Source organism: Ostrinia nubilalis, chromosome 3 (assembly GCF_963855985.1).
Source record: "Ostrinia nubilalis chromosome 3, ilOstNubi1.1, whole genome shotgun sequence".
NCBI lineage: Eukaryota > Metazoa > Arthropoda > Insecta > Lepidoptera > Crambidae > Ostrinia > Ostrinia nubilalis.
The window spans coordinates 16,001,169-16,029,162 of NC_087090.1; the positions used below are offsets into that span (position 1 = coordinate 16,001,169).

Here is a 27,994-nt window from a genome sequence, read left to right on the forward strand (position 1 = left end):
ACTGCGGGCGCCCGTCGCACAGTCGCGACAGCAATATAATTACGCGCGAGCGATAAGGATGGGTAGCTTGGCGACCAGACTATAGTACTAAAGTAACAGTGGTACACTCACGCGGCTAGCACTCGGACGACGAGTTGAGGTCGAACGGCGGCGGCTGGCGCGGCTTGGCGCGCGTGAGCCGGTCGAGCTCGGCGGCGGCGGCCGGCGAGCCAATCTAAAGCCCGGTCTCCGAGCACGTAGAATTTTGTCTAATGACCCCAAGCTACTCATCCTTCTCGCTCGCGCGTAATTATGTTGCTGTCGCGCTCGCACATTCACTACGCTAGCGATAAGGATGGGTAGCTTGGGGTCATTGGACAAAATTCTACGTGCTCACAGACCAGACTATAAGTACTAAAGTACACTCACGCGGCTAGCACTCGGACGACGAGTTGAGGTCGAGCGGCGGCGGCTGGCGCGGCTTGGCGCGCGTGAGCCGGTCGAGCTCGGCGGCGGCGTCGGAGCGCGCGGCGGCGGCGGCGGCGGCCGGCGAACTGTCGGCGGGCCGGCGGCGGGCTAGCTACAGAGAGTCGGCGAGCCAATCTAGTACTAAAGTAATAGTGGTACACTCACGCGGCTAGCACTCGGACGACGAGTTGAGGTCGAGCGGCGGCGGCTGGCGCGGCTTGGCGCGCGTGAGCCGGTCGAGCTCGGCGGCGGCGTCGGAGCGCGCGGCGGCGGCGGCGGCGGCCGGTGAACTGTCGGCGGGCCGGCCGCCGGGTGATCCCGTCTTCTTGTACAGCAGCGAGTTGAAGAAGTTGGCCAACACGCCCTCGTTGCCGGGCGTGCCGGGGCCCATGCCGATTTTTGTGCCGTCCAACTGGAAACCAAAGATGGGGGTAAGTGAAAAATTCAAATTGAAAAATTTGCGTCCACAGCTTCATTAAGCTGGTTTTCGATCTCATTGCGTATGAGTGGGTCCTCAAAAAAAGTATTTTTCTCATCATTTTCCATCCCAATATAATTATGAAAACTGGTTTAGCAGTAGGCTAGAAATGGGTGGAAAAACGACACAGACAGCCGGCCTGCAACGCGTTCTCTGCCGTATCACGCCACAAGCACCGCTGCGGCGGAAATTCACTGCGCAGCGTCGGGGAAGGGACTGTACTTGTGTAGCGGCGCGCAGGGGTAGTGTACCTGTACAACAGCGTAGTAAAGTGTACTGTACCTGTGTAGCGATACGGGGGGTACTGTACTATTGCAACGGCGCGGGGGTACCTGTGCAGCGTCCTAGGGAAGGGTATTATACCTGTGCGCCGCCGCGGGGATTGTATTATTGTATTTGTGCAGCGGTGCGGGGGTATGACAGCATAGACAAGTGTACTGTCTCTGTGCGGCGGCATGGGAAAGGGACTGTACCTGTGCGGCGGCGCGGTGCGTGGCGCGCAGCGGCGAGTCGGCGCGCGCGGGCGCGGGCGAGCCGGCCTGCAGCGCCGCCAGCTGCCGCTGCAGGAACGCCTGCTCGTGCTCCGCCTGCAGTCCACCTGGTGCTCGGGACGAGGGACTGTACCTATACGACAGTGTACACAAGTAACTGTACCTGTGCGGTGGCATGGGAAAGGGACAGTACCTGTGCAGCACCGTAGACAAGTGGACTGTACCTATACAAAATCGTGGACAAGTGTACTGTACCTGTGCAGCGGCATGGGGAAAGGGACTGTACCTGTGCTGTTGAATGGGTAAGGTGTACAGCGTCCTAAGGAAAGGTACTGTACCTGTGCGGCGGCGCGGTGCGTGGCGCGCAGCGGCGAGTCGGCGCGCGCGGGCGCGGGCGAGCCGGCCTGCAGCGCCGCCAGCTGCCGCTGCAGGAACGCCTGCTCGTCCTCCGCTTGCACCTCGGCTTCGCGACTGGCGCCGCTCTGTGGACAAATGAACAGTTATTAGCGAGAGAATCATTTATATTTATATTAACCGGCAGACAGTGGTGACTGAGTTTGTTGCGGCGCTTCTTCTCAGCACTTGCCAAATGTTGGTCTCGAAGCGCTGGAAGATTATGAGACATGTAGAGGCTCCTTAAGAGCAAAATGACGATTTGTAAGAACTATTTATTAGTCTAAACAAATAAAGAAATTTTGACTTTGACTTTGACTTTAGAAGAGCAAAGGAGGTTTTAGAACCTCCGCCAGGCCTGTTACTCTCCGCGAGTCATCATCATCATCATTAACAGCCCTTTACAGTGCACTGCTGGACTATGAGCCTCCTCCACTATAGTGGAGGGTTTTGCCGTAATCCCCACGCTTGGCAGGCGTATACATCGAAAATAAAACGCGCGGCGTACTCTCCTGGCATATTTAATTCACAAGGCATTCACGAGTGAGTAGTGAGTGACGTGTAAGCGCGCGTATTCTTCACCCATAGTGAAAAAAAATCAAATAAGAAAAAAATATGCGTGTGGTGCGCTAGATGGCGACACAGTAGCTTCTAGTAAAAGTCAGTCCTATCGCATCGGCACAGTACCGATGACTGACAAATTCAAACAAAACGGCGCTCGACTCTGAGACAAACTTAATTACACCATATCTTTGACCACATTGAGTAGACATTTTTATAAGAAAACTCTCTGTGCGTAATTAGATATTATTATTCTGCGACTCCGCTAAAAAATCAGTCTAAAATACAGTGGCACGGCAATTGGCATATTTGATAAAATTTTGATTTTAACTTACTTTTCGTATAGCGGGCTGTACAATAACGTCTCTGTAGTAGTCGTCCGGTTTACATGACTGCATGTTTTCATATAATATACTAATTTTCTTCATACTATCCCAGCCAGCGGGTCTGAAAAGGAAAAAAGAACGTAAGTAACAATGACATCATCATACGTTAAGGCGATTACATGGCCGAACGACCTTGAGCATTAGAGCGAGACAACGAGCCACCCGCCGCGCGCCCGCGCTTCTTGCCCGATACCAAAGTGCGCTCAGAATACAGATGCGAAGCGCTGCCAATTCTAACATAACTGCCTACGGGAATGTTAACTCGATTTTAATTTACGCAGATCGAAAAAAATTGCGATGCTTATTTTGTGTTTCAAAACAGAATTAAAAAAAAAGAAAATATACATCTCTACTACTACATATCTACGAACATATCATTATACAGAATAATAATAATTATCGTCAGCATATTTTCAAACTGAAACAAAATTGAAATAAATGATTATATTTCAATTAGACATCATTATACTTTAATTAGTACCATAACTATGAAAAATAAACAGTTATTTCCTCCTGTAAAGTTTGCAAAAAGGGACATACCTAAGCAGTTTGAAAGTTAGGCTGACTATATTCGTGTGTCTAAGTGAGCTTCTAAACAGTTTTTAAGTGTGTGTACGAGTACCTACCTAAATGTAAATGTCTGTCTGTGCAGGTATTCAAAATATTGGTCAAATATCGGTCAACATTGAATAAAATATTTTTGATCATCGAATACAATTTAAGACTTTACTTTCTCCGTTATTATTTTTTCGTAAAATCGAGAGAAAAATAAGATTTTAGATTTTTGCGTTCCATTTCAACTAAAATAGATAAACACGGATTGAGCGACATTTTTATATGAGTTACATGTCAAGTACGAATACGAATACTGTGTGTCGAGGTAACGCCACATATTGTCACAATGTAACATTATGACAATATGAGGGTAAATCAAGCCACATACAAAAACAGACTTCTTTTTCTATGCGGTTATTATTTTTGATTTGATTTTGAAATAAATCATATAAAAAAAGATATGAAAAACAGTAGGTATATCAGAAAAGATGGAGATGTTTGAAGAAACTTTTGATGAAACTTTTGAATTTTTTATGAATTTTTTATGATGGATAATTTTTTGTGTTATTTTCACATTTTCATCACTAAACTTTGAATTTTTGTCGAAATCCAATATCTAATTACTACAAGTGATATTTAGTTATTATCGTTGGAAAGAAGAGATAATCAGATGTTTTTAATGATCTTAAAAACAATCTACTAACACACATATTTTAATTTTTTTAATCAATTTCAAGTTATGTTTTTTATCGTGTTTTATACTTTTGTTAAACTTTGGCTGCTCGTAATTAGCTATCCAATCATTATCTGGATATAAAATGTTTTTATTAGAGTAAAGACATATTGGATCTTCATACCAAATAAAAAAAATCGGCATTGAAAATGCGACAAGAAAAGAAGCAGTTTTAGGTCAAATTTCGGAATTTTTTTTTTTTTTATAAAAATATCAGTAAAAAAAGTAGCTCATTTAGGGTCAAATGGGCGAACCTTTATTCAAAATAACCTTACATACGAAGTTTGTCTAACGTTCTACCAAACACCTGTATATTTTATTATTATTATCAGGGATCAAAATAGGTGGTACCTATCAATTTACCTGACCTTATTCGCGACGAGATGATTGAGCTGGATGAATCGAAAATTCCCTGGGAAAGATTCCGATTTTTTGTGGAGACCAATGAGATAAAAAAAAAACTCATAACTACCAACCAAAACCAATATACCAAACGGGGTACCCTGTAGATTAATTACCAATCGAAACGCAAAATGCACAAAAGTGATGTGATAGTTTCCAAGAAATTAATAAAATACGGTTTTGTAATTAACAAAACCGTATTTTATTAATTTCTTGGAAATGGAATTTAAATAATCCTTTGTATGTATTTTTTGTTGTCTAGTGATTTCCTATACCTAAGTGCGTTGTTTTATTATTATTACCTACTAACACATAATAAAAAAATACCTATGTATATCTCGAAGTATATAATAAATCTAGAATAAATAGATAATCAGCATCTTGTATACCTATGTATTTAAATTATCTTAAACATTTTATAATACCTATACATATTTAAAATGACGTAGTAAGTACTTAGATCACTTTCATTCAGCCACCGAACTACTATGAGTACCGAGTGTACCATCTGCGCTATAAATTCTTTATAGAAAAACAAAGAAGCGGAGCGTGCCAATGTGCGACACAGCCTCCCCGTGCGAACGCTAGTGAAAGACTGAGCTCCCGCATTCGCGCGGCCTGCGTGTGGAAATTACAGGGTATTTTGAATGTATGACACGTATAGGTGTACCAGAATCTCATGGCAAATGGGGAAAATAAACTTTGTTGAGTGCAATACTAGGGAAATTGGATTAAACGATCTTGATACTTTTTAATTTTTTATTTATGACTTTAATATTAATGAAAATGAAGTACGAATTCCTACCTATACATTTTAGGTATGTGTATGAAGAATGTTGTTATACATCGGGTTTTTAACTAATTTTATTATGTATCATACTTATAACTTATCACTTCATTCAGAACTAGAAAACGATTCTGAGAACTCCACTTGCATTTCTTGTTCTTCAATAGATGATCAAGTTAAAGAGGGATTTATACAGGGTGGAATTTTGTAATGCCACCTGGAGGGAAAGTACTCTTAATACTGTTGATAGAAAATTTTACTGAAAGAAAACATTCCTTTATTTTTGAAAAAAAAAAGAGAACTGCATTCAAAGATTTTCGAATTTTTTTCGAAAATTCACTACTAGGTATACCATAAAAATTTCTGTAACATTATCAAAATAATTTAAGATTTCATGGTTTTCCTTTCATTTGATTTATCAAGTTTGTTAGAGAGATTTCATCCTTATACTTAACCCTAACGATCGATGTAATAAAAATACAGGATGTAATTTTTAACAGATTTTAGTTGGTTCGATTCCCGGGTGTGGTAAGCAAATTTTTGGAAATCTTTGAATGCAGTTCTATTTCATTTCAAAAATAAAGGAATGTTTTCTTTGAGAAAAAAATTCTATCTACAATGGTACTTTCCCTCCAGGTGGCATTACAAAATTCCACCCTGTATAATATAAATCGCTCTTTCAGCATTTCAATTACTAAAACTTGCTTGATGATATCTTTTTAAATTTTCTTTACATGGTCATAACTTTTTCACTATTCCTCTGCACTAATGATGAAATATACCTGAAAACCCCGATAAAGCAGCTATTAGGTAAGAATAATTTAAATATAAACATAACCTACCCTCCTTCTGATGCAGTTAGGTAATAAACTAAATGTATCAAAACATTTCACTCCAACTTACTGTCAACTCAACGACGCGCTTTAAAATCAAAGATTGAGTTTGAATTATGCCCTATTTTACAATACACATTGAAAACAATATGATTTGCTTGAGCTTTTTCGACTTTTTCACAAAAATAACAAATAGGCATGAAGAGATTACAAAATTTTTGCAGCGGCTGACAGATCTCTTGATTTACTTTGACAGGTGACAATAAAGCCATAGACAATGGCCATATGAAAAACACACTTTTCCAATATTTTTGTTTGCCATGAGATTCTGGTACACCTATAATACATTATTTTTGAAAAAAAAAAATGAACAACAATTTTTTACATAATTAAATTTTCTATCATTTGGTGAAAGAATCATTAAAATCACTTCAGCCGTTTAGGAGTAGTAGGAAATTTCTTTGGTGAAATTAGAAGAAAGTTAAGAATTTTTTCTGTCAAAACTAATAGTTGTAACAAAAAAAACGAACAACAATTTTTTAGTTTAAGATATTATACATCTCACACATATTTTTTTTTCTTGTTTGGATCATCCATTTAGGAGGAGTAGGGATTCAAAGAGAGGTCTATTTTGCAGTTTTGCCTCACCTATCGCCTTAAGTAAGATTATTATACATACGTAGGTGGTACATAGTCACGTTCTACATAACTACGAGATTTGCTACTTCAGTGCTACGGTCGAGCCGTATCTCGTAGCATCGAAGCACTGCATTCACAAATAATGTCACGTGAATTGCACGAGCTACGGATCGATTAAGCACATGTTCCTCGTAGATGGATTTAGCCACGCCCACATGCATCCGTAGCAAGCAACTGTTGTACGAAGTCGAAGTCAAATCAAATAGTTTCTTCAGTACCCTTTCGAGGACGCTTATACACGTCCCAAATATAGCTTGCCCTGCCACCACTTCAAGACAACATAATATGGGCTGGTGCTGAGAAGAAGTGGCGGAAGAAACTCAGTCAATAAGAATAAGTGAAGTGGTACTTGTATTTGTACTGCTGCATGAAGTCGAAGTGTTCTTTATGAAGGACATCTAATACTCACATCAACACAGCGTCCTTCTCCACAATGAGCGCGGGCGTCCGGAAGGGCAGGCCGTATATCCGATGCGTGAGGTACTTGTACAGCAGGTCGCAGTTCTTGTCCTCCTTAGCGCTGGTGTAGAACAGAGCGGCGCCGTACTGCAGGCAGAACCGCCGCACCCACTGCTGCATGGATCGAAGTGTTCTTCATGAAGGACATCTAATACTCACATCAACACAGCGTCCTTCTCCACAATGAGCGCGGGCGTCCGGAAGGGCAGGCCGTATATCCGATGCGTGAGGTACTTGTACAGCAGGTCGCAGTTCTTGTCTTCCTTAGCGCTGGTGTAGAACAGAGCGGCGCCGTACTGCAGGCAGAACCGCCGCACCCACTGCTGCATGGATCGAAGTGTTCTTCATGAAGGACATCTAATACTCACATCAACACAGCGTCTTTCTCCACAATGAGCGCGGGCGTCCGGAAGGGCAGGCCGTATATCCGATGCGTGAGGTACTTGTACAGCAGGTCGCAGTTCTTGTCCTCCTTAGCGCTGGTGTAGAACAGAGCGGCGCCGTACTGCAGGCAGAACCGCCGCACCCACTGCTGCATGAAGCCGAAGTGTTCTTCATGAAGGACATCTAATACTCACATCAACACAGCGTCCTTCTCCACAATGAGCGCGGGCGTCCGGAAGGGCAGGCCGTATATCCGATGCGTGAGGTACTTGTACAGCAGGTCGCAGTTCTTGTCCTCCTTAGCGCTGGTGTAGAACAGAGCGGCGCCGTACTGCAGGCAGAACCGCCGCACCCACTGCTGCATAAAGTCGAAGTGCTCGTCGCGGTAGTCGTGCTCTTTCTCCAGGGTTGTCATGTAGTCGGTCTGGAATTAGGTGATAGGTTAGATCAGGGGTTCCCAAAGTATGCACCGCGGCGCCCATGCACCGTAGAAAGTAAAGAAAGGTGCCGTGAGTCAATCTATTACATCGCGTAGGCGCTTGAAAACCGTTGATACTCTACCCCTCCCACGTCTTTCTTAAACTCACATCTTTTCTTAAAGGTTTTAAACCTTTGTTTGTCACCTGTCATCCGCTTTGCAATGGAGGGAAGTCGAACCTTAATTTCGAACTCCTCCTATGTTCTTCTGATTTATTTCGTTGCGGGTCCAATGACAGTTAACTTTCCCCCGGGACAAACTTGACCTTCATTGGTTGGGTTTTTGTGGCGGTCAAGCTGTAGATCCTGGCTACACAGGAGTTGCAGCGGTGGGAACGAGAGGTGGGAATAGTCCCGTACCCCTCCCACGTCTTTACCCGAGCGTCTTTTGACTGTATCTTTATTTTTAGTTTTTATGAAGAAGGGAGGTATAGCCTGACCAGGAACATAAAAACCCTGGCATAGAGGCGCGTCAATTGCATTTGATAGTGCAACACTGAGTACAGTCGTACCTGTGTTAAATTAATAGGCTAACTTTATGTATCAGGATTCAGGATTACGGGCTAATTTGATATTTTCATAAATTAACGAAAAAATATTATTATACATAGGTAACCTAGTTTAAATAAATTAAATGAAACCATCAATCGAGCTAGTAGGATTTATTTTATTATTCATCAATAATCAAATTCAGAACTTGAATATTCAACTGCAATGTCTGCTCATGAACGCTTCAAACTCGGTACTTCTTTCCCAATTCCATAAAATTCAACACTTAGAAAGTGACAAAAAACTTTAAAATAGGTAGTTGAAACAAACCACAGCTAATTTTCATAGTGGACTGTACTATACTATAAACATGTCAGTCAATTTGACAACCTTTGTCGGAAACATTATTCAATGAAAATATTGTCCGAACCCTTAGTATTCTCTTCGACAAATACTTTAACACATAGTGAACCACATTTCTTTCACGACTATAAAAAGATTTTAGCAATTTAATTCACAAAATCAATGAGGATCATTTCGATTTTTAGCTGTGAATGCAGATTTATAGGTCTAAGAAATCTTTAATATACAGTCCAAAAATTTTTTTTCTACGACAAAAATTGACGAAGTTATGGCCAAATTACTAAAAAAGTTCACTGACCGCCCGGCGCGGGACCGATGACGTCACTATATCCGATCCGAACGCTGCCGGCGTACTGCGTGGATAGAAAATATTTTTTTCTAGCCAAACTATCAGTTTTAGAGAAAAACTTGTTATGACATTTATTCATCAGAATAAAGTAAGCCATCGATAGGTAATTTTTAAAAATAGAAATTGTAAAAAATATCGCAAAAAATCCATACGCTCAGACGATTCAATAGAACGCGGAGACGCGATTAGGGTCTCCGCGGTGGTATATTTGGCGATTTATTCAAATAAAGTGTTCATAATTGTTGTTAGTCATATCTTCGTCCAAGTAAAATATAAAAATGTATAAATATTAATTTATTTACTTCTAACAATAAGTATAGCTGAGGCAGATACACTCTGCCTAAGCTACAAGACATTGCTATGAAGATCATTTCGATGTACACGCAATACCTACCTGTTATTTAGTTTTTCTGAGTTAAACCTACGTACCTACCTATCTATTCACCGTTCCCATGGGCGGGCCAGCTGCTCCCTCCTGGAAATCTATTTAATCTTAGCCTAGAAGCTGGGTATGACTCCCCCGCCCCTCTCCTCTCCCCAGGTCATAAGCTGGGCATGACTGCGTCTTTCCATTCTATACATAGCCAGAACGCAAGGGTGTGAAACTAATCGAGTATAGTTTGGATGTGACTTTTTTTACTAAGCTCCTCCAAACTATACACGACCAGTACGCATACGCTGCGTACTGCTCGCGTATACTTTGTAGTGACTTAGGTCAATTATCTTACTCCAAAATATACATCGTCAGTACGCATACGGACTAATCATGTATGTATTGTAATAAGTTCGCGATTACAATGTATACGCGAGTACTTAGTTGCATGCTCGTCATTTTGACTTATTTACCTCTCTTTCTATTACATATTAATTCATAACTTCGTGTCTACTTTAAACATTGAATCAATTTCGACACGTGCCATTGTTTTGATAAAGAGCTTTTTGGTGTTTCATATTCTGCCATAGAAAAGATATTTGTTTTGGGGCTGAATAACTCTTAAATTAAGAATTATGTATGTCAAAATGATTTTTGTTCTTGAGATAAAAGCTTATAAATAAAAATAAATATCCCTGGACATTTTACACTGCGCTTCTAGTCCCAAACTAAGCAAAGCTTGTACTATGGGTACTAGATAACGGATATAAATGTTACGGTCAAAGTGATAAATGTGAAAATTATGAATAATCGCCGGTTATTATGAATAATTACCGCATGATTTGGTTAATGTGATTAATATGAGGTCATTTATGTGTGTATAAAACTAAATAGGCGGCTTAGGGGTGGCCCAAGGGCCACCCCCGCCGCACCTTAACCTATTTTTCACTTTAAATCAAAACATTATGTTATAGGCATCATGGAAAAGTAATATTATGCAAGAAACATTCCAAACTCATTATGCCAAATTATATTAATATATGATATCAAAACGTTCAAAAGTTTGGCTGTACACGAGCACGTACACAAGATGTTGTTCTCTTTTAAGAAATTTGTTAGTACTAAGGTTGAATTATTAAATAATCACTGTTAAATGTGATTAATTTATCACTTTTACCGCGACTGTCAGTAATTATTCATAATAACCGGTTATTATTAATAATTTTCAATTTATCACATTAACCGTAACATAAACATACTTAAATACTTTTTTTGTAAATACATACTTATTATATATAGAAGACACCCAGTCCAATACAAACAAATATCAAAATATGTTCATGCACACAAATTAATGTTTGTACTGTGCGGGAATCGAACCCGCTACCTCCGGAACAGTTATCCGTTTCGAACCACTACACCGAACGGTCGACAATTTTAGTTAATAATGCACGTTTAACTTTCTTCATTCACTCTCACTAATAAATAATTGTTATTTAATTTGAAATCTACGTAATCAATTTAATTTCAGAAACCACTTACATTAGTGTTATAAATCTAGATTTATTATAATAATATGTAGATTCAGTAAAATAATAATATTTTATGTAATAATTAATGAATTTAAAAATGGCATCACCGTACGTGATCTACATAGGTAATTCTTATTTCTAATCTCGAGGACAAAGCACGAGCATAATATCTAATAAATGTAATAATTTTAAATATAATTCCATATTTTATTAAATCAAATAAACTAAACACACTCTAGTCAACTGTAAGTGGTGTAGTATAGTTTGGAGCGAAGACGGAATCCATCCACGATACAAACTATACACGATCAGTACGCAAAATTCGTGTATAGTTTGTACCTAGTGACCGACTTACAAAGAGACACTCCAAAATATACACGAGCAGTTTCCTATGGGTGCGTTCTGGCCATGTATAGAACGGAAAGACGCGGCATGACTTCCCCCTCGGCCAGAAGTCGGGTATGATTTACCCCCCCCCCCCCCAGGCCAGAAGCTGGGTAAGGCTTGACCCTCCCCCCAGGCCATAAGCATAAGCTGGGTATGACTCCCTAGGCCAGAAGCTGGGTACGACTTACCCCCCCCCCCACTAGGCCAGAAACTGGTTATGACTTGACCCCCCCCCCCTCCCCCCAGGCCAGAAGCTGGGTAAGGCTAGCCCCTCCCCCCAGTCCATAAGCATAAGCTAGGTACGACTCCCCCTCGGCCAGAAGCTGGGTATGACTAACCCCCCCCCCCCCCCCCCTAGGCCAAACTGGGTATGACTTGCCTCTCCCCCCCTCTTACCAAGGCCAGAAGCTGGGTAAGGCTTGTAGCTGGGTATGACTTATCCCCCCCCCCCCCCCTCTAGGCCAGAAACTGGGTATTAGCACTCATATTATGTATTATTATGTTCAATACAAACAATCATAAAGTTACACTCGCCCCAACCGCGTCTCCGCATTCCATCGAATCCTATAAAAATGTGGTTTTTGGACATAGCGATATTCATTTTTCACAATTTTTATTTTTAAAAATTACTGGTGGATAGGTTACTTTATTTTGATGAATAAATGTTATAAAAAGTTTTTTTCTAAAACTGATAGTTTAGCTGGAAAAAAATATTTTCCATCCCAATAGTACGCCGGCTGCGCTCGATTCGGATATAGTGACGTCACGCGGCCCTGCGTACGTTGACTTTTAGCGGCAAAACGGCCTATGTTTATTACTTATTATCTTCGTAAGTAATGGTCCGATTTGGATAATTCAAAAAGATATATCTTTCTTATGTCTTAAAGATTAACGTAGATATAGCCTGACCAGGAACATAAAAACCCTGGCATAAAGGCGCGTCAATTGCATTTGATAGTGCAACACTGAGTACAGTCGTACCTGTGTTAAATTAATAGGCTGACTTTATGTATCAGGATTCAGGATTACGTCCTAATTTGATATTTTCATAAATTAACGAATAAAGATTATATAGGTAACCTGGTTTAAATAAATTAAATGAAACCATCAATCGAACTGGTAGGATTTATTTTATTATTCATCAATAATCAAATTCAGAACTTGAATATTCAACTGCAATGTCTGCTCGTGAACGCTTCAAACTCGGTACTTCTTTCCCAATTCCATAAAATTCAACACTTAGAAAGTGACAAAAATCTTTAAAATAGGTAGTTGAAACAAACCACAGCTAATTTTCATAGTGGACTGTACTATACGATAAACATGTCAGTCAATTTGACAACCTTTGTCGGAAACATTATTCAATGAAAATATTGTCCGAACCCTTAGTATTTCTCTTCGACAAATACTTTAACACATTGTGAACAACTTTTCTTTCACGACTATAAAAAGATTTTAGCAATTTAATTCACAAAATCAATTGCGTACATTTAAAATAAAGTTTGTTTACACTTTGACAGCAATAGACTGACATGCAAGGTGACATGTCAATGAAGTTTTCAGTTACTGTTGCCATTAAAAGAAATTAGTACCATTAGTTTTCCGCAACATGGCGAGGGTTTTTATGTTCCTGGTCAGGCTATACTAGTTTTATTGAATTTTCTACAACAGTACTGATCCTCATTGCGCACATTTAAAATAAAGTTTGTTTACACTTTGACAGCAATAGACTGACATGCAAGGTGACATGTCAATGAAGTTTTCAGTTACTGTTGCCATTAAAAGAAATTAGTACCATTAGTTTTCCGCAACATGGCGAGGGTTTTTATGTTCCTGGTCGGGCTATAAGTTATTAATTTTTATCAACATCGAGTCCATAAAACTTAAGGTTTAATATTCAGTAGCATGATCTTTAAACTCTTCAAGTCAAGGCTAGCGATTTTGCTGTCTTGCTATTCGAATACGATCTACTGACCTTTGTGACGACCACAACGATATCCAGCCCCCGATTCGTGGTAAACACCGCCTCGGGCAGCGGGCTGTCGTCATCGTCTCCATTTTCGAAGTCGTCCGACAGGTTCCTAGAAGACCGCTTCATGGGAGACGAGGCTGTCGGCTCCAGCGCCACTCTTGCACTAGCTGCTTTTTACTAGTTTTTGTTCTGGCAATGATTTACTGACCTTTGTGACAACCACCACAATATCCAGCCCCAGATTCGTGGTAAGCACCGCTTCAGGCAGCGGGCTGTCGTCGTCGTCTCCATTTTCGAAGTCATCCGACAGGTTCCTGGAAGACCGCTTCATGGGAGACGAGGCCGTCGGCTCCAGCTCGTCGCCCGGCTCCGTGTACCTAAGCCACTTCTGCACTTGCTGCTTTTTACTATTTAGTCTTTGTTCTGGAAATAAAGAGGGATATTGTTAATTGGTGTATTTTATTCGTTCGTTCGTTCGTTCCAGCCGAAAGACGTCCATTGCTGGACAAAGGCCTCCCTCAAGGATTTTCAAACTTTTCAAAGACCGGTCCTGCGCCTCCCGCATCCGCAGGTGTATTTTATTCATTTAAAACAGTCTGAGTTGAGATTTGAATTGTCTAATTATATGTAGAGAGACGTTTACGTTTAGGACATGGTATTACCAGGCCTGTTCATCTCCGCGAGTTTGCATCGAAAACAAAACACGCGGGACGGCGCCTACTGGGATATTTAATCGACAGGACACTCAAGAGCGAGCATTGACGCACGCACGTGTATTCTTCACCCATTTGCATTGTAAAGACAATAAACTATGTATGTGAAAACGGTGGTGTAATTAATACTGTGCAGTATTTTAACTGCCTGAATAATAATAGAAACACAAAATATAATTCATGCATAATCATGTATTTCCTCCGCCATTTTCCGCAATTTGGCACCTCACGTCATACACCATTTTACCGAAGTCAGCCAGCCCTATGGCTTCGGCGCAGTACCGATCACTGACGTTTGTCAACAACAAAATGGTGTTCGACTCTTGAGACAAGCTAAATTACACCATATTGTTAACGACATTGAGCATACATTTCTTTAAATACCTTCGCGAAGAAAATCTTCTGTACGTAGTACTTATTATTATTCTGTGGTATTACATTAAAAGTTTACATAATCATTAATCAACATTAGCATTCTACTGGATGTACTGCAGTGCTGGGAAAATCCTTGGGGAGGTCTTTGTCCAGCAGTGGACGTCATTTGGTTAAAGCCTTCTACTGGAGTACCGATTTTAGGTGTCCTCCTCTTACATACCTTTGAGTAAAAATCAACGGGAATAAAGATACAAAAAGCTCTCTAATATTAGATCGATACTTAATGAGGGAAATCATCGAAGTAAAGTTATTTACAAGGTCGAAAATAATGCGTAAGATATTGGCCCAAACTGGAGTCACAACACTATAGAAATAATGACATCATCAAATAAAATAAACAGTAGGCTAAGTCATTCGTCGTATCCGTGATTTACGATAGTGTATAATTAGCATAAGTATTTGAAAGAGAAAAATGTTTACAAAATATGAGAGATTAAAAAGTTAGACACATTTGTATGAGATTCATTGCAATTTTGCATACTTGAGACGTATGTACAGTAGACAGCACATCAGGCTATACATTTTTGTTGCAAAGTCGCCCTTATCGCAACTACGTAAGATGTAACCACAGTGTTTACGTTGACGTGCCGTTGACTGTACGTACATGCATGCATGGTCCCTTCAAATATTGCATTCTCCACGCAAGCTATGTAGATTTTATTTTGCAATCTGTCGTAGACTTAGCACGTTAAGTTGAATACTGTCGATAACTCAAAAACAAATACAAAAGTCTTCAAATCGGACACGTCACTTTACATGTGGACAAAAGAATTCTGACCAATTATATGTCCAAACGGCATAAACTAATAATTCACGCTGAAAACACAAACGGAATTTACTTTCATGCATAATACAGAATGTAAATCTTTCAGCTGAATTGTGACTGGAATCATGTTCGGAATTATAACCCTCCAAAAAGGGATAGTTCTTGTTTTTCTTATGATACATGAGCAGCGTGGGACGTCCACCCACAAGGTGGACCGACGACCTAATAAAGGTAGCAGGAAGGCGCTGGATGCAGGCCGCTACCAACCGTGCGATGTGGAAGTCATTGGGGGAGGCCTATGTTCAGTTCAGTACCTAGTGGACGTTCTGTGGCTGAAATGATGAATTATCTCCAACCTTTAAAGAACCCTAAGAGATTTGTAATAAGATAAAATACAGTTTTTTCAAGTACTCATAAATAAATAGCGAAACTATGCATGCAGACTTCTCTGGAATCTATAGACCGCACGCATGCAAAGAATTTCCTGAAGTATTTAGTACTGCAGGAAACACATCTACTTAAAACAATAAGCATATTGTCTGCGTGTTGTGCATAATAAACCAATACCTACTAACTCTGTCCGTTTGTTTGATAAAGTTTGCGATATCTTGATTATGGTTTTGAAATAAATAGGACCTAAAAAACTTACGTCAATCAATCGATTATATTTTTAGCGTCAAGTATTATGCTATTAGTTTTTCGCCCGTATTCACAAACATTACTTTGAGGTCTCACAGTGCGCGTGAACGCACAGGGTGACACACAAACCAATCACAGAGCACTATTAAACGCTGTGCGTTCGATTTTCTGTTTAACTTAAGCAAGCATCGTTTGTGTATATGGACGTTTGATAGGGAGGTGCACGCGATAGTGTTTTTTTATAAGAGACCACAAACTACGCGGGCGAAGCCGGGGGCATAAGCGACTATGTCATTCATAAATCCGCACACAGCTTTTGATACATAATATTGTCTTCTTTAACACAGGATATAAAAATGTGATAACTTCACAACAATGTGGTCTAAATAAAACTTTAACCGTTGAACCAGTCTTATAGCGTTGATTAAATATGCATTACGCGACAAGACTGACGTAACGTCTGACTCAGCGCAGAATATAAACATTGTATTGAGACCCAAACAACTTAAAAGCATTTGGGAATCGGTATAGAGAGATTCAAGACTGCATTATTAACACTTTCGGCGTTACTGCAAACATTTTTAGATCTTTTGATGATCAATATAAAGCGGAAAGTAATTATGGGCGCGCGTAATCGCTTCTGTATGGCAAGATTTTTTAATTAAAAAAAAAGAACGCAAAGGAAAACTACACCCGAAAGTTGCGTAATGCAAATACAATAGTTAGACAATCTGCACCATATTATTGTATAAAAAGAAATAAGTGCTATAATAGCTTAAGGTGCAATTTACTAAGTGCAGATGAAAGCACCTAAATGTGGATTCAAAACTACCTATCAAGTCGAGACCAACCACTGAACTATGGAGGTTTACTCACGCTTAAATCGATTATTACATTACTTTGAAAAGGAGTTCCATGCTCTCAATTAAGATCAAAGATCATAAAACAACCACCAATACAAAGATAAACATTGAACAAAACGCAACCAATTTACCACTTTACTGCCTTTATCTTTGAGATCAAACTGCACTGGATGAGCGTAATTAATCCCAATGGCGATGAATTTCTGTGCCTTGACACATGCAGCTAGTTAGAATCTAATAAGGATGCATCAATGCATCCTGACTCATTACTACTGAGGCCACGAAATAGGCGACGTTATCGTAATTATGTATTGTATTGTGACTTTTACTTATATTTCTTCTATGGGCGATTGTTTACAAAGGTAATTACTATTTTCAATAGATAAGAAAATAATTAATCTCTCCTGTTTTTGTTTGTTTAGCGTTTTTAAACAGAAAATTGCTATAAGAACATGTAGAAAACTTCAAACAATTTTATCATCTCATATGATATTTTTCACTAAAATTAAATTAATCACAAAAGAAGATGCACACTACTTTATTACCATTCATTAGTAGGTAAGCTGTCAATTTTAAAAACAATAAAAATCGATAAATGTATATTGTGTAAGATTGTATACCTGAATATTTTTTTTTATAATGGCATTAAATTAATTAGTTAAACTGCACAGGTATTTATTAACAAGTTATTAAACAACTGAACCACTCTTTTAGTGGCTCCAACTGTTGACACATTAAGTTCTTTTGTGACAAACATTGTAGACAGTATGCTGAACTTTTGATAAATTAATACATAACATAATGTAAATTATTGTATTCTAAATTTATTCATTTAGATCGTTTCATCCACGAAGACGCGCCCCACCAATTTTTGATCGAGGGAAGCGCGGGATGCGGGGAGTTTGATCCGAGCAATCCGAGCGTTATTATTGTAGTGTGCGTGTGTACTCATGGATAATTTCGCGTGTATCGAACACTCAAAACATTAACAGAAGAATGGTGGGGCGCGTCTTCGTGGATGAAACGATCTATAGTAATAGAAAGCAAACACTAAAGAATATAATAAATATGAAAATTGGGTGTAATTATAACAGAAAGTTAAATAAATTCACTTTTACTAGGATTACACAAGGGCCCATTATGTATCCAGTACTTTAAATGAAGTAGTTAGGTAGTTATTATATCATGAAGATCCAAAATTACTAAATTGAGATCAAGTAAAGAAAGTATGTTTGAATAAAAGTGTGGTGATTACTATTTCAAGTGCTACCTTCTTTCTTTTTTTTTTAATAAATGCTGCAACAGTTTGGTGCAGCTGTACAAACATTGACCAAGACAAAGTATACTTTGGGATGAATATTAATGTAATGCACTATTTGGGTAAGCCATAGATACATACAGGGTGTTTTGATATCTATCTAGTGTATATTTTTGGGCGATTCTCTGTAAGCTCGTAATCGGCTGTCCCGGCCGATTTTTTCACAAAGCAATTAAAATATTAAAAAAAAAAACACACTCGTAATGAAACTTTAACCCAAAACTTTACGGGCCCTTTGTTTTTAGAACCATAACTATTTTTAGTTTTTTTCTAGACTCGATTGAAGCCCGAAAAATACAGTCCCCTGGCTGTCCCCATCACTGCATTTCCGCCTAGAAATGATATTTACGAAGAAGATATTGAAACTACATACATCTGGCAGCTCATAGCATAAAGAATAATAATGAAATTATATTATTTTCGTAAAACAAGCTCTCATTACCAATTTTATTTATTTAGTAAACTCCTGTAAACTTTGTCCCCAGAATTTTAATACAGTGCCCTGCCAAAAAATTAAATTCATAATATAAAAAAACTATAATAGCTACGATGTTTTTTTTGAGTGAAATGAAATGCAATTGCTATAAAATAGGCAACCTTGCCGAATGCGGCGTTGAGATGCCTATTTTTTTAGTGTCAGAGCGTCATTTGTGAGGTGAACACGCGCTTGAATCGCCACCACACACAGTCCACTGGTAAGTTATAATATGCATGTTAATTACTTAATCATCTCTAAATAAAGTATTTTCTTTCTTTTCTTTCTTTCTTTTCAGCCAAATGACGTCCACTGCTGGACAATAAAGTATAAATTGATATAATATTTATGTCTCAATTGATCGGTAGATTCTTAAAACACTATTTAACATCATTTTCGTAAATATTGTGAAATCTAGCCGAAAAACACAGTCCCCTGGCAACAGTCCTCTGCCTGAAATTGCACAAATATGTGCATCAGGTCGCAAGTATTTATTCCTGGTCCATCCTCGGCTTTCCAAATAAATATAAAACACTAACAATGAGGCAGCAAGGTTCTGGAGTTGAGGCCATGTACCGGAAAACGCAGCGAGAGACAAGCGACACCGAGCCACCTTGTGGGTGGACCGACGACCTCATAAAGGTAGCAGGAAGGCGTTGGATGCAGGCCGCTCTACCAACTGTGCGATGTGGAAGTCATTGGGGGAGGGCGGGAGGCCTATGTTCAGCAGTGGACGTCCAATGCTGAAATGATGTTGATGACTAACAATGAAAAGTGTCAGCTGCTTTTGCAACAGTGGTTCTTGTGAGCATTATAACGGAAAATCTTTAATCTGCTGAACCTGAATTGACCACAAATTCCCCTCAAAGATTTGATGATGAAATAGCAGGAACGGGTGGTACTCGGAATTCAGTGCCTCAGAGGTTAAGGTTAATTTTTGATATGAATGTTTATTAAGGAAAGTTGTTATTTCTGTTAATTTTTTATAAAGACATTTTGTTTACTATTGATTTGCTATAAAATAATAAATAATTGATCAATTTAAAATGACTTTTTCTTAAAGTATAACAGTCCTCTGTGTCAATTAACAGTCCCCTGTCATGATTTCTTGGAAAATCGCTAATAACTCGGAAAATATTAATAATTTCAGTGGGACTCCTTATCTAACTAAAATAATAGTCAATTTTCTTTGAAATGGATCACGGTTTTTTGGAAAATGTTAAAAATAATTGCCAGGACAGCATTTGTATGGGACCTGTACGAGCTTACAGAGAAATGCCCTTTTATTAGATCTTGTTGACAAGATGAAGAGCTTTTTTATATGTTGCATTATTTTAAGTAATTTGTGTGTAAGTAAACTAAAAGTTTTGACTGTAAGGAGTTGGTATAAAGTGAACGACCTTACTGGTGTTGGATGTGAAGCCAGCCTAGTAAACATGCTATTTTTGGTTGAGCTATTTTTCCAAGTAAAAAGTTCAAGATAGGCTGCCAAAAGTGTAAAATAAATTCTTTTGCAGATGACTGTACTTGTATTTATAAAAGTAAAGGAATTTAACACCAGCATTCACAAACGATGCTTGCATAAGTGACGCAGCAAATCGTACACTCTGAATAGAGCTCTGTGATTGGTTCGTGCGTGACCCTGTGCGTCCACGCGCATTGTGAGACCTCATAGTAATGTTTGTGAATACCGTTGTAAGCAGATTATCCTTAGTTAAAAAAGCTTCCAAGTTTTCAAAAGAAAAAAAAATTTACGAACCAGGTGTGAGATCCAATTTATCTATGTGGTCGCCGAGCACTGATGCCCAGCTCTGCAGCTGGTCCAGCACGCCCCACGGCGTCGTCATGGCAACCGTGAGAAGCGCCAGTGTGTGCGGGAATGTATCCTCGTTGAGGGCGAATTTGAGCAGGTTTGTGTGTCCTGGATCACCGTCCAGCACCCATACACTGAGACGTGTGTGATCTGTACGAAAAATACATTTTATTCACATATACAGGGTGTTAGGTAAATGGGTATATGAGCCGACACTAGCCCATGTTAACATGGTCATATAAATGGTATGGTGAAGTCAGAAAATTTATATCTTCATTTTAATTATTTAATTTTCATACAAATCGGATTTTATAAATTTTATTTTGTATGAAAATGAGGATCAGTACTGTTGTAGAAAATTCAATAAAACTAGTATCTACGTTAATCTTTAAGACATAAGAAAGATATATCTTTTTGAATTATCCAAATCGGACCATTACTTACGAAGATATTAAGTAATAAACATAGGCCGTTTTTGCCGCTAAAAGTCAACGTACGCAGGGCCGCGTGACGTCATTATATCCGAATCGAGCGCAGCCGGCGTACTATTGGGATGGAAAATTTTTTTTTTCCAGCTAAACTATCAGTTTTAGAAAAAAACTTTTAATAACATTTATTCATCAAAATAAAGTAACCTATCGACCAGTAATTTTTAAAAATAAAAATTGTGAAAAATAAGTATCGCTATGTCCAAAAACCACATTTTCATAGGATTCGATGCAATGCGGAGACGCGGTTGGGGTGAGAGTAACTTAATGATTGTTTGTATTGAACATAATAATACATAATATGATGCTAATACCCAGTTTCTAGCCTGGGGGGGAGGGGGTCAAGTCATACCCAGTTTCTGGCATTTCTGGCATGGGGGGGGGGGTGTCATACCCAGCTTCTAGCCGAAGGGGAGTCATATCCAGTTTATGCTTATGGCCTGGGGGGAGGGGCAAGCCTTACCCAGCTTCTGGCCTGGGGGGAAGGGGAGGGGTCAAGTCATACCCAGTTTCGGGCCTGAGGGGGGGAGGCGTAAATCATACCCAACTTCTGGCCGAGGGGGAAGTCATGCCCAGCTTATGACCTGAGGAGAGGAGGGGGGCGGGGGAGTCATACCCAGCTTCTAGGCTAAGATTAAATAGATTTCCAGGAGGGAGCAGCTGTCCTTTCCTGCAGCAGCTGGCCCGCCCATGGGAACGGCGAATAGATAGGTAGGTACGTAGGTTTAACTCAGAAAAACTAAATAACAGGTAGGTATTGCGTGTACATCGAAATGATCTTAACAGCAATGTCTTGTAGCCTAGGCAGAGTGTATCTGCCTCAGCTATATCTTATTGTTAGAAATAAATAAATTAATACTTATACCTACATTTTTATACAGTGTGAGTCACGTTAAAGTGCACATATGAAAATAGATGAAACTAGACCTATTTTTATCGACAAAAAAGAGGTCAATTTTTTTTTTTAGATTTTTTAAAAAAAAATTATGGATTTTTTTTCTTCCAATTACTTATTGTAAAGAAAACGTAATAACTTTTAAACTAAGCGGTATATCCTCACAAAATAAAAACAGTAATAATGCTAAATAACAGGCGATACTAAAAAAATACATAAAAGACACAAAAAATGCCAACAAATAATAAAAAATGATACTTTTTGAAAAAAATCTGCTTTTAAATTCGTGTTTTTTTGGTTATTTGATAAATTTCTCCAAAAAATGTCCCTATAACAGGTGGTTTTTATTTCTTTGTATTATTCTCTATCGTATTATCTTTGTAAAACCAAAAATCGTATGTCTCTATTCCTATCACAACATTTGCTAAGATCGTTTGAACAAAGGCCTGCCACAACATTATTTTCCGCTACAGGTAGAGACAATTTTAATTTTAACTAAAATGCTTATTATACTTCAAAATCTTTTGTTTTTATTTGAAATCTAACTTGTCTTTATCAAAATTACAAATCTAGAGCCATTTTCAGTTTCGTTGTTAACGAAGCGTTGAATGGCGCGCCCGGAGAGGCTTAGTTCAAACGATCATTGCAAACGTTGTGATAGGGATAGAGACATGCGATTTTTGGTTTTACGAAGGTAATACGATAGAGAATAATACAAAGTAATAAAAACCACCGGTTATAGGGGCATTTTTTGGAGAAATTTATCAAATAACCAAAAAAACACGAATTTAAAAGCAGATTTTTTTCAAAAAGTATCATTTTTTATTATTTGTTAGCCTTTTTTGTGTATTTTATGTATTTTTTTAGTATTGCCTGTTATTTAGCATTATTACTGTTTTTATTTTATTAGGATATACCGCTTAGTTTAAAAGTTATTACGTTTTCTTTACAATAAGTAATTGAAAGAAAAAAAATTCTATAAAAAAAATAAAAAAAATCTCATATATTTTCATATGTAGGGTCATTCCATGACAAATGTTACCGAGGGTAAAAAACTAAATATGTTCTTTTCGCATTAAATCTGATTAATTTTGAAAGTAAACATTCCAAACTATAATGTGCAACAAAAAAAATCTGCAAGAAACAAGTAATTTTTAAGTTATTAGTCTTCAAAGTCTATACTTAAGTCAACTGTCTTAATGATCATTTTCTCTCTAATTATTGGTAATACGATTAAAAAAAAAACTATCAATCTGTGAAACGTTTTGCCACTATATGATTTGAGGGTATTTATCATAGTATTGGTAGATAGTGCCATAGTCCCAAAAAAATTGATAATCATCAAGTTTTAAGTGTGTTTTCTTGTTATTTCGGCGATGTAACACCCGAAACAAAAAAACAGGTATTTGTTTTATTATTGTACCTTACACATGGATTAGGATAACAATATTTGGTGAAAGTAAGGTCATGGTAGTAATGATTTCAAATACTAACTAATATCTGAGCATGATACTAATTTAGTATGTTTCTTTCTTGATTAAAAACTGTAACACCCGAAACGTTTCGGGTATTACATTTTTATTTATATGTCGATAATGTGTGTATATTGCTTGGAGAAGTCAAAAAGTATTACTGTGAGTGTCCTTCGACCTCCCACTAGCGCTGGCGTCGGAAAAGGAGGCATATTTCTCTATTTAAGATATTTTTGAAATGTCGACTTAACACTAAAATTAAGGTATTGCTAAAAAGTCTCGATGTTTGACATTTCCATTAAATATCGTAATTAGAAATTAAAGTAATGCTATTTCAAGCCAAAAACAATAGAAAAAGCTATATTCTGAGGAAAAATTAAACTTGAACTTTGTATATTTTTTAAGAAAAGCTGCTTCGTAATTTCAAACCAGAATTCGCTCTATTTGTGTTTATTTGTTGTACTCCTTATTTTGTAGTACCTAGAGACTAATAAAACACCGATTTTATCGATAAAACGCGTTGCATTTTCGTACTCGTAACACCCGAAACAGAACCATTGTAACACCCGAAACAAAGAAAAAAATTATAAAAAAATAGTAAAACGTTTTATGTAACAGTGATTGTATGTTACATGGTTTGCAAATTTCATACTTTAGAAGTCCTGTAAGTTTTAGGTATGATTCCTTAAGAAAATTCGCTAAAGGATGATGGGCACAAATGTATGGAAAGTGGTACCCGCTCCAATAGCCATAACCAATATATATTTCAAAAGGCCTTTAGATGTAGAAAAATGTCTGCTATGGGGCCAGTTCTAATTCACGTTTTGAAAGCAGTAATTCCACTAAGTATTATTATGAAAGTATAACACAATCATCCATGTATACGAGTATGTACTATGACTAGAATCTATTAATAAAACTAAAATAAACATTGAAAAGGAAAGGATAATACCTACGATGAACTACCCAAGCCATTAGCCCTTTATTCGCTTTCATCATCATCATCATGATCATTTTAGCCATAGGACATCTAGTTGAACATAGGCCTCCCCCAATGATTTCCAAAATGGTCGGTTGGTGGCGGCCTGCATCCAGCGCCTTCCCGCTACCTTTATGAGGTCGTCGGTCCATCTTGTGGGTGGACTTATTGGGTATTGTGGGTTTATTCGCTTTAGCAACCCATAATAAAACCCTTAAGAAGTAATAAAACTCCAACCCCTTTATTAATAAAAGTTACACCCTAGTTGAACTCTGGCTTAAATTGTCATTTGGTATGGAAATGTCATTTTAATCCAAGGTTCATCCTAGGTATAACATTTTATTAATAAGGGGGTAGTAGTTCTTCAAATAAAAACATTTATTTCACAATTATCCCTATCAATAATTATAGAGTTAAGGAAGGATGCTGCAGCAGTAAACCCTTCATGCCTCGCATAACCTAAGTACCATACGATGGACACGTATGATACTTCGGTTACACAAAAGTATGTTTATCTTCGAACGCAACCAGATCTGAGGCTGGTGGCCATAGTAAATGTTGTTCGTCTTGGTAAGACCTTTCAAATGACACTACAAACATAACCATTGGAGCCGGGTACCATTTTTCAAAAAAGTATGTTTATCTTCGAACACAACCAGATCTGAGGCTAGTAGCCATAGTAAAAGTTGTTCGTCTTGGTAAGACCTTTCAAACGACACTAGAAGCATATCTATTGGAGCCGGGTACCATTTTGCCCATTGTCCTTTCGAGTAAATGCAGCAACAGTCAGAACATAGAGGCAAAATCTCGTAACGCCCGAAACGCACACTTTTCGACTCATATTTTCGTTATCCTACATTCTAAGCTGCACAAACTTTATTATTTAGATAAAACAACTAAAAACGGACAGATTAAGGCACTAATATTATTAAAATACTATTTCAAAATACAAGAAATTGTTGAATATGTGTGTACGAACGTAACACCCGAAACGATGGAATGACCCTGTACACTTTAACGTGACTCACACTGTATTTTACTTTGAAGAAGATATGACTCTAACAACACTTATGAACACTTTATTTGAATAAATCGCCAAATATACCACCGCGGAGACCCCAATCGCGTCTCTGCGTTCCATTGAATCGTATGAGCGTATGGATTTTTTGCGTTATTTTTCACAATTTCTATTTTTAAAAATTATTTATTTATTTATTTATTTATTTACCTATCGATAGCTTACTTTATTCTGATGAATAAATGTCATTACAAGTTTTTCTCTAAAACTGATAGTTTGGCTAGAAAAAAATATTTTCTATCCACGCAGTACGCCGGCAGCGTTCGGATCGGATATAGTGACGTCAGCGTCCCCGCGCCGGGCGGTCAGTGAACTTTTTTAGTAATTTGGCCATAACTTCGTCAATTTTTGTCGTAGAACAAAAATTTTTGGACTGTGTATTAAGGATTTCTTAGCCCTATAAATCTGCATTCACAGGTAAAAATCGAAATGATCCTCATTAAAAAAATTAAAATGATGATATCAAATTTCTGACTTCACCATACCATTTATATGACCATGTTAACATGGGCTAGTATCGGCTCATATACCCATTTACCTAACACCCTGTATATTTGGTAAATTAACAGACTTTGTTCCAGCGTTTCTTCTCAGCACTTTCCATAATATGTTTGTTTCAAAGAGCTGCCCCCCTTGACAAAACGCACTTTTTGATTGAATCGAAAATCGAATCCGTCAAAACTCCCTACAAAAAAGGGGCTTTTCGACAACTTTTCGACTGGTTTGCGATTATAATTTGCACTTTGTCCAGACCCACTGGTAGAGACATGTAAAATACACCTTAAGGGCTATTTTTTAAAATATTATTTGACATATGTGTAAGTGGCAAAATACTGATCAAAGTTGAATAAAGATTTTTGATTTGATTTTGTTTTCTTTCCCCTTTACATCTACAATGCCATCCATAGCCATAATTAGATGATTTTTGGAAGCAGTGTTTGATTGCTATTCCATCACACACATTTATGAATGAATACTTTAGTAAGTATAATCTTTCTAATTACTTTAGTGACTAGTTTATTAGCTGCCTGTCATTGTATGTTTGATATTAATAATTATTATAAACTGTTGTCAAGCTTGCATGTCTAATAATTATAAAATTGGGTTTCTGCTCTCTAAACATCAGCATATTTTGTTGTTGCTCTTTGACAAGGACAGCGAGGATTATCTCATACAACCAGAGTGCTTTTTTATCTATTTATCAATACTGGCAATAGGACAGATTTAAAACTAGGAGCATTACAATACTCAGGAAATATTGTAGTATCTACATAACAGTTCACAAGACAGAATACTTCAGCTTAGTGATGATTTAGTTACATTTCACAATCTGTGGCCAAAGTAAAATGAGAGGTCCTAGTTTGATGGAACATGTGTAATGCATTTACTGTTGTTACACATATTTATATTCCACAATCAGTTTCTTCATGTTTGTCGGCATATTTCCTAAAGAGTAAGATAGATTCTTATTAGAATTATATTTCCAACTTCTGCACCAGTTTACATTGCTCAAGGATATTTATAACCTCAAATTCAGTTAATGAACCAGACAAAATCTAGTTTTCAGTTATGGTAAGGGGAATAGCGCTTAATCTTATTTGTTTAGCATTTGTAAGAAGAGACATGTGTTTGCTGACATGCCATAGTAAGTATGGAGAGAAACATTTGACTGGTAAGAAAAACAATATCAGGGAACACTTACCATCCCGGTATTCATCTCTAACATCTATGTATGCGTACTCCAAAGCCGACCCTTTCTTAGGGTCCTCTACTCCTTGTAATTTTGCTACCAAAGTGGTTTTGCCAGTCTCATTATCACCCAAAACTAACACATTTTTGTTTGAAGGTAGTTTTGTGTTCCCTTGATTCTGGACTTCCTCCAAGACCGAAGACCTGAAAAGTTATCTCTGTCATCGAAAGTTCGTATGCGAAATAGGTGACAGCTCACCTATGATGCGTCACTGACGGTGAAATGGTCCTATCACAATAATGAGATTTCACAGTTACTTTACATACAAAAGAGAGACGTTGCAGCTAGGTCACACATTTCTCAGGTACGAGGCTTGACATCACGTAGGTGTGACACATTGGATCCCCCTATATGGGGGCTGCATGTTACTACAAAAATGAACTGTGAATCGTTACCAAAAATTGTCCTTCGCGTCGCCATTATCTTTCTTTTTAGATTTAAGCCCATTAGCCTGGCCGTTTGTCTCCATTCTTCAGAATTATTAGAAGATAACAACGGCACAGAAAGGCTTTTCTTTCGTTTTCGTTTCTTCGGCCGTTCATACGTCACTCTTGCGATGATTTGTGTGTTGCACTTGTCAAATACCGTAAATATATTTTGTGAAGAAAAAAATATTCTCAGACTAGTTTTAGGGCCCACTTGGTACTTCAGTTAACAAAGGATATTTCTTCAAATCATTTCAATAACTCCATTTCATCAACCATTCAAGAAATCGTACTAATTTTTAAATATTTCTTCTTCAATTTCTACCACTATTTGC

At 38.1% G+C, this 27,994-nt stretch overlaps 1 protein-coding gene across 1 annotated transcript; it reads right to left on the reverse strand.

Moving 5' to 3' along the window:
* Positions 1-616: 616 nt before the first annotated feature.
* LOC135087589 (cytoplasmic dynein 1 light intermediate chain 2) lies at positions 617-27,794 on the reverse strand. The gene is made up of 9 exons (XM_063982316.1): positions 27,630-27,794; positions 27,187-27,377; positions 20,519-20,722; positions 13,759-13,973; positions 7,803-8,032; positions 2,706-2,817; positions 1,672-1,898; positions 1,399-1,549; positions 617-859 (listed from the first exon to the last, which is right to left on the reverse strand). The coding sequence occupies exons 1-9, from the start codon at positions 27,701-27,703 to the stop codon at positions 617-619; spliced, it is 1,647 nt and encodes a 548-aa protein (XP_063838386.1). The 5' UTR covers positions 27,704-27,794.
* Positions 27,795-27,994: the final 200 nt, after the last annotated feature.

Coding starts and splice junctions, on each gene's coding strand:
- LOC135087589 (XM_063982316.1), bottom strand. CDS start 27,703: ATGGAGACAAACGGCCAGGCTAATGGGCTTAAATCTAAAAAGAAAGAT. Junction 1,550..1,671: donor TTCCCCATGCCGCTGCACAG/GTACAGTACACT, acceptor ACTGTCGTATAG/GTACAGTCCCTCGTCCCGAG. Junction 860..1,398: donor CGCACCGCGCCGCCGCACAG/GTACAGTCCCTT, acceptor TTTGGTTTCCAG/TTGGACGGCACAAAAATCGG.